The 7,422-nt window shown below is 55.8% G+C and overlaps 1 protein-coding gene across 2 annotated transcripts; it reads right to left on the bottom strand.

The window, feature by feature from the left end:
• Nucleotides 1-538: 538 nt before the first annotated feature.
• RABGGTA (Rab geranylgeranyltransferase subunit alpha) lies at nt 539-6,630 on the bottom strand. 2 transcript variants are annotated; one of them, XM_010363732.1, is made up of 17 exons: nt 6,490-6,630; nt 6,115-6,171; nt 5,838-5,948; nt 5,335-5,459; nt 4,956-5,143; nt 4,493-4,696; nt 4,068-4,151; nt 3,897-3,979; nt 3,707-3,808; nt 3,497-3,602; nt 3,352-3,403; nt 3,093-3,181; nt 2,853-2,941; nt 2,644-2,760; nt 1,755-1,868; nt 1,433-1,520; nt 539-764 (listed from the first exon to the last, which is right to left on the bottom strand). In XM_010363732.1, exons 2-17 carry the CDS (start codon nt 6,115-6,117, stop codon nt 616-618), a joined length of 1,704 nt encoding a protein of 567 aa, XP_010362034.1. In that variant the 5' UTR covers nt 6,118-6,171; nt 6,490-6,630; the 3' UTR covers nt 539-615. The 2 variants fall into 2 exon arrangements, with proteins under 2 accessions (XP_010362034.1, XP_010362033.1); XM_010363731.1 differs by having other exon boundaries at nt 3,352-3,602.
• Nucleotides 6,631-7,422: the final 792 nt, after the last annotated feature.

Raw genomic sequence — 7,422 nt, 5'->3', positions numbered from 1 at the left:
CTCTGTGAGGATCAAATGGTATCAAGTATTCTCAAAGGTACTTCAACCGTAGAATGCTACTCATGGGGACCGATACTGTGATTCAGGCAGGGCGGAGCAAGAGCACCCTGGCCCACTCCTGGGAACATGGAGCCCCTGAGCCTCCCGAGCTATGGTGAATGGGGGCCAGGGCACAGAGAACATCTGGAAGGTGCAGGGGTCATGGGAAAAACTTGTATGATGCTTCTAGCTGGAGAAACTCACAGTTGCTCTGTTCAGGCTCTGCTCAGCCAGAAGCAGAACCTGATCCCAAGCCCTGTTCCTGCTTGGAATCTAGACCCAGTCCCAGCCCCAACCCCAAACCAGAAGGTAAACACAAGCTCAGCCCTCACCCTGAATTCTGCCCCAGACACTGAGGCCTTGGCTCTCCCGGAGAGGAAACAACAGGATGGCGCAGAAAGAATGAGCTGACAACACCCCATGTCTCTTCCCTTTCTTTTCCAAAAATAAATGGCTGTAGTGATGAAGGTAGTGGTGTAGTGGTAGCAGTGACAACAGGTTGGTAGCCTGAGAGGGCCTCTCCATTCTTTATTCAGTCCCAATAAATTAAAGGGCAAGGGTAGGGGGCAGGGCCTCTTAGGTGAGGACGCTGCTAACTGAAGGCAGCAGTTCAGCCAGGTGCTCCAAGATGCCCATCGCTTGGCACAGCGGGTTACCCTGCAGGTTGAGGAGGACCAGCCTGGGGCAGGAGGCAAGAGGCTGGAGCGCTGCAGGTTGCTGGAGGCCTTGTGCAGGAGAGTCAAGGAAAGCTTGGCAGGTTCCTCCCCATTCATTTGCTCCTGTGTACCCTCAAGAGCTGGGGACTGTTGCCTGGAAGTCTGTTTGATGGGCATCTCATGTGCTCCCTGGAGGGAGTCAGGCTCCAGGCAGGGACTGCAAACATCTGCCCACAGGGTCAGCCAAGAAAGAATGAGCCGCAACACCCCAAGCAGACTGGTGTAGTATCAGGGAGTGGTGCAGGGTATGATAAGGTGGAAATCCAGCCTGGTCCAAAGAGACATTTACTATTCAGCAATGACCAAGGGCTGCTGAGTGAAGATACCAGTGTAAGGTTGCTCTAACTTCCAATTTTTAAGAGGGGAATCAGAACTCTAGAAGTTTTTTAAAGTATGAAACTTCCTGATTTTCAAAAAACTACATGGACCTGAAGAACAGCTACAGGCTGCCCATTTGTGAACTCTGATTTAAGAAAGTCACTTACACTCTACCAAACTCCACCAGTGCAAGTCAGTGATAGCCCAACAGCCCCAGGCTCTCCCCCTTCAACTCACACTACAGAGCCCCGTCTCCTGCCCTGCCAGAGGGTGGCACATACCCTGCCTGCTGTCTGTCCCTCCCCAGGATGGCACCTCACCTTACCCACTGTCTGAAAGGCACCCAGAAGGAAGGATACGGTTGTTGCACAGTAGCAGCTCTTGCAGCCGGGGTAGGTTGGTGACGCCATCCAGGGACTCTATGGCATTATCACTGGCCTGCAGCACCTGGGGGCAGAGTGGGCAGGGAGGCAGGACAGGTGTTGTTAGCCGGGGATGGTTAGCAACTGAGGAGCTCAGAGGGGCTCACGGGGTCAGGCTGCGTGATGGAGGTGGAAGGCACGCAGTTACCTGTTTGAGGTGGAAGGTCCTGCACATCTCTTTGTAGGATGGGCAGACTTCTGAGGTAGAGGAAGAGGAAAAGAACCACCCATGACAGGGATAGAGACATGGGTACTTTACCTCAAGGCAGCGCAGGGCAGCCAGTGCAGGTGGCAGGGTTCGGAGACGATTGTGTGACAGGTCAAGATGGGTGACCAAGAGCAGCTGTTCCAGATGGCAGAGCACTGTCAGATCCTGGGGGGTGAAGGGAGGAAGGAGGTGATGGGCTTCCCAGGAGACCTGGGAGAGGGTCCTCAGCCAGCGTTTATTAGGCACATGCCCTCTGTGCCCCACAGACCCTTGGGGACCACAGCCAAGGAGAGGATGGGAGCACATGGAAAGCTGACCTTACAGTCCACAGCAGTACATGACATGGGACAGTGAGTGCTGTGAGTGGGGTAACCAGTGGGGTGGGTGAGGAGGAGGAGGCCTGGAGTTCAGAGGTACAGGGGCCAGTGGAGGGTGCTGGGTAAACAAAGACTGGTCCCCCATGGGGACTGGTCCTGATGAGGCAGAGATGAGTTTGGCAGGAATGGAGGTGGGCTGTGGTGATGTGATAAAACTAATGTGTTGGGAAGGACTAGGAAAAGTGGAGCCTGGACAACTTCTCAGGAATCTCTGGAAAGTATTTGGCCTTCAGGTATTGGGGGTTGCTCCAGGGTGAGATGTGCTGGAATGTGTGGGAGGAGTGGGCTAGGGGTCATTCTGAAGGAAGATGAAGCTGTGACCAGCCTGGGGAAGAAGCAACACAAGGAGGTCCTGGTGACTCAGGATTTGAAAGTGAGTGACAAGAAGAAGAATTGGCTGAGTGACAGAAAGGCCTGGAAGAGGAGAAAGCTGGGAGGGAGGGATGAACTCTATCTTGATTGGGAGGAAGTCCACGAAGGCACCTGAGACTGGGGGCAAAGTCAGGGATGTGGGGAGGCCAGCAGGATGAGGGCCAGGGGAAGGCGTGCGTGGTAGCTCATACCTTGTGAGCCAGGTGCAGCACACGCACCTCGGCATACTCCATCTTGAGCACGCTATTCTCCAGCAAGAACTTGCTGCGCAGGTCATCCAGATAGGCTGCCCGCATGGGGTCCACGGCCTGGAGTGGATGGGGTGGGCAGGGTATGCATGTCAGCCGCCTGCCTCCTGCCTGCTGGGCCTCCCCCTGGCCTGTTCTGCGGCCCAACTTGCCTTGAGGGTCTGGAAGTACTGCAGGGTCTCCTTCTCATACAGCAGGGGGTCCAGTGCCCGCATCAGCAGGATGATGGTAAGCAGGCACCCTGAGGAGAGGGCGGGGAAAAGGAGGGTTTCTCCTGGATCCTCCTCTGCTCCCACCCTCCTGGGGCCCTCCTGCTGTCCTCTCAGGGCCACACTGGAAAGGGGCTCCCTCAGCAGGCTCTGGGAGCAGACTCTCATGGAATGGGGCCTCACATTTATTCTCAGGCTCTAGCTCCTGCAGCTCCTTACAGGATTCCAGCTCAGACTGCAGCACTGTGGACTTCTCCACTGACAGCTCACACCTGAGGGTGGGCAGGGTAGGGAGGTGTTGAGACCCGCAGCCCTGAAGCACTGGTCAACATCCCCAGTATCTAGACTGAAACAGCTCCTTGAGGCCCCAACCTCCTGCCCTGGCTGCCTAATGCCCAGAGTCCAGAGCCCTTCTCCTTGTTTTGTGCTTCCCTATCACCACCTGAATAGCTGCTCATCCGTGGTGGAGTCCCGGCACCAGCCCTCCTGGCGGCCTGGGGAAAGAGTAGATGGTTGAAGGGTGCACCCTGGAGAGGAAAAGAGTGATGGGGACTGCTGCAAGGGGTGGAGGCTGCAGGTTCCATCACCTTTTAAAAGCACGCATTCTTTCTGGACATCACCTGCTGTCCAAATGACGCGAAATGTATGTTGGGGCAATTGGTCGTTGAGGGAGGCAGCAGGCAGGTCACAGAGCTGGGAGTACTGGGTCAAGGAAATGCCCCGGCCTAACTACTTTTTTGACTGTCCCACCCAGCCCTGCCCCAGATCCCACTTCTGCCCCACCAATCCTGGGATACCCAGACATGGCTGGGCCGGTTCCTGCCATCTGGGGTCCTCCACTCCACAATCAGGGGAGAATCATCAACCATGAGCAGCAAGATCTCCATCCTGGAGCCCACCTGGCACAAAGGACAAAGACAGACTTCAGCCCCATCAGCACCAGGCCCACAATCCCACAGTGCTCTTGACAAAAGCTGCAGGACTCACTAGGAGGGGCCGAGAGAAGGAGACAGTCAGACAGGCCTCATCCCGGCTCACATGCAGGCAGCGCAGTGCATCCTGGGGGTCAGCTGCAGGGAGACACAGTGTCAGATTTCCTTAAACCCTCTCCCATTCCTACTAAGCCCTAAACACCCAGCCCCTTTCCTCAGTGCTTACCTCGGCCTAGGAGCCAACGGTGATAAAACCAGGCACTCTGATCATTGGGGTCAGTGAAGAAGGCATTCTGCACCAGCTCCAGCTCTGCAGGGTTCCGGGAGGCACGGGACTGTGGTCAGGACACTGGTGGGCTCCTGGCCACTCCAACACCCTACCCCCTCTCCTTGGAGTACTTCCAGCCCCCAGTGTCACTTATATGCTGTCCTTGCACAGGGGCTACGTATGTTAGTTTTATCTTCCCCATCAGACACTTGAGCTCCCTGCAGTCAGGGACTGATTCTTAGGCACCCCTGGAGCCAGGCATGAAGTAGGTGCTCAATAAACCTGAGTGACAGGTTCAGGAACAGGGTCAGGCATGGGGACTAGAAGGGTGGCACTGCAGAGTTCTCCCTTTTGTAGGAAGGAGGACCCCTGACCCTGCTTACCTTTGAGCAGCACATCCTCAGGGAGGCGCCCCTGTGGTCCAGAATCCGGCTGGGGATGCAGCTGGGGCAAGAGACAGGAGCGGTAATGCCAGGACGAGTAGTTGGAGAAGTTTTGGGTGATGAGGCTGTCAGTGAAGGCTAGCTCTTCTGCAGGGGGCACGGCTGCCTGTGTGGCCACAAACCGCCGATAGTCCCAGCAGTGAACTGGAGGGAAGAGGTGACAGCATATCTTAGAGGCAGGGCAAAAGGAGCTACCTGGCTGGGACCCCTAGAGTCCCCTCAGAGAACCCCTAGAAACACTTCAGTGCACTCCAAAGAGGAGGCATTTGGCTCCAACATCCCTTTCAGCACCAGCTCAGTGGACCCATCCTGGATATCCCTCCCCATTCTGGGTCTTACTGAGGCCCCAGTACCAGAATGTGGGCAGGTGAGGGCTGTGGGGACAGAATCTGCAGGCACGTACAGTTCCGCTCATCCACCTCCAGGAAGCGGGCACAGAGCTCCAGCTCTCGGGCCCAGTTGGGCTCAGGCAGGCGGCCTAGCAGCCAGCATCGGTGGTGCCAGGTGCCATAAGACTTGGGGTTCACCCGCAAGCAGCTCTCCAGGAAGCCCAGTTCTGCCTTCACCAGAGCAGCCAACTCTTCAGGAGACCTGTAGCCCAAAGGGAAGGGGGGTCAGGGCTCTCCTACACTCAACCTCAGCTCACCCCTCACTTTCTGCACCCAGCCCCCTACTGTCCTCCATCTATGCCACTGGCTGCCCCATTTCTCCTCCACCCCTGGACCCACGCAGTGTAGGCACAGGGCCAGGGCAGTCTTCTGAGATCCTGAATCCCTACGCACTTCTGAGTCTCCAGCTGCTGGAGCACCTCTCGTCGGCAGTTCCAGAGGGTGGCAAAATCAGGGTTGGCTCCCAGAATCTGGCTTGTCAGTTCCAGCACTGACTCATCCAGCTCACCAGCCTGGCGCTGAGAAGATAGGTGGCAGGGTCAGAGATCATATCATTTTCCCACTACAGGACTAAATAATGTAAACTTAAAACCACCCAATATTCTGTGAATCCCACATTATACAACAGGTACTATGAACCATGCTTTATGGCCTTACAGGTATTCTCTCATTTAATCTTCACAACAGCCTTATGCAGTAGGTGCAATTATTAGCCCCATTTTACAGATGTGCAAACTGAGGCCCAAAGAGATCCAGCAACTTGCCCAAAGTCATACAGTTATAAGTGAGAGAACCCAGAACTGGATCTAGGCAGTCTGACTCTAGGGACCAGCTCTTGGCCTCTATACTGTACTAAAGGAGCTACTTGGGGTTGGGGCTACCTCTGAGGGCCCCACCTTCTGGAAGACGGCCTGGGTGGCTGACTGGTATAGCTTCAGCTTCTGCTCTCGTTCTAATCTTTTGGCCTCCGCCTGCTCTTCTGACGTCTTCACCTTCAGGCGTCCGTGCTATAAGGATGAACGGGTTGGAAGAGTGCAGGTTGTCTTGCAGGAGCTGACCTGCAAAAGCCCCACACTGTGGAGCCCTAGGTTCATACGGGGCAACCAAGTGCACGGCCACTGCGGGTGAGGGCGCGGGCGTGCGGAGATGAAGGGCTGGGCTCAGGGTTCTCACCATGGTGCCGGCTCAGGGTTCAAGACAGGGGAAGGGTCCAGTGGTAGCCCTCGAAGTCTGAGGAGAGAGGTGTCAATCATGTAGCCCCGCCCCTACTAGCTCCGCCCACAGCGGTGTCCCGGAAGCAGCAAGCGTGCCTGGGCAGAGACCCCCAGGGTGTAAAGAGGTCCTGGGACAGGCTTTGCACGTTCAGCAAGAAGCGAACACCCGGACTAGAACTTCCATCCGTATGGCCCTTCCTACAGCCCGATTCGCCCGGGCCAGAGCCCGAGCCGGGGCACCTGGACGTTAGGGACCACTCTGCGCCCCAAAGGTTACCGCTCCCCGCCAGTCCCACGGCTCCCGGGCACCACCGCCCCCCGCGGGCGGACCCACCTGCGCTGGGAGGAGGCGCGGGGGATGCGGAGCTGCGGCGCCCGCCACAGAGCCCAGGCGCTGGCTAGAGCGGCGCCACCTCCCGGCTCACCGAAACGCAGCGCCCTCTGCAGGCTTGGGGAGGGACTTGCGGCGGAGGAGGCCGGCTCGGAGGCGCGTGCGCGGGGGCTCTGCGTTGGCTGTCCGGAAACGCCTCGTACCTGTTAGCCACCTGGTGTGTACGAGTGCGCACGCGCGACTGTAGCGTGCATGTGAAATAGTGGGGGAGGACCATGCCAGTTGGCAACTCAAAATGTAGTGTAGTTAGTGGAAGAGGTTTCTCTAACAGCCAGAAACCCGCACCTTCACTACTCCTCTGACCTCACCCTGGCCACACCCTTCTATATGTCAAATCTAACAGGTGGAGTTTCCTGTCATTTTCTCTAACCTCCGAAGCATTTGACGCTACCCACTTCTTTATACTTGACACCCCCATCCTGGCTTCTCTTCCTGCACCTCTGCCTCTCTCTTCTCATCTGTTCACCTCCACCCCTAAATGTTGGTGATCTCCAGGGTCCTTTCCTCACCGCTTTTTCGCTTCACACACTGTTCCTGGGAGAATGTTTAAATCTAAGTGTTCAACTGCTTCGAGTTGGAGCTCCTCAGAGCTGTTTTGGCCCACAAATCTGGCATTACACTTTCTCTGGGTGAGTTCATTCACACTCATTGTTTTAATTACTACCGGTAAATTGATGACACCCAAATCTATATCTCCAGCCCAGATGTCTTGCAAGCTTAAATAACAATAAATAATACACATGCACATACATATTCAAACACCTATTGAATATCACCTGGTGTCCCAGAGACACCTCAAACTCCAAAAGCCAAAAGGTATAAATTTTCTCTCATCCATCCTCTCTAAACATTGGCCTTTATGTTTTCTATTGTAGT

This window comes from Rhinopithecus roxellana, chromosome 5 (genome assembly GCF_007565055.1).
Source record: "Rhinopithecus roxellana isolate Shanxi Qingling chromosome 5, ASM756505v1, whole genome shotgun sequence".
Taxonomy (NCBI): domain Eukaryota; kingdom Metazoa; phylum Chordata; class Mammalia; order Primates; family Cercopithecidae; genus Rhinopithecus; species Rhinopithecus roxellana.
This window is presented reverse-complemented; position numbering and strand designations above follow the sequence as displayed.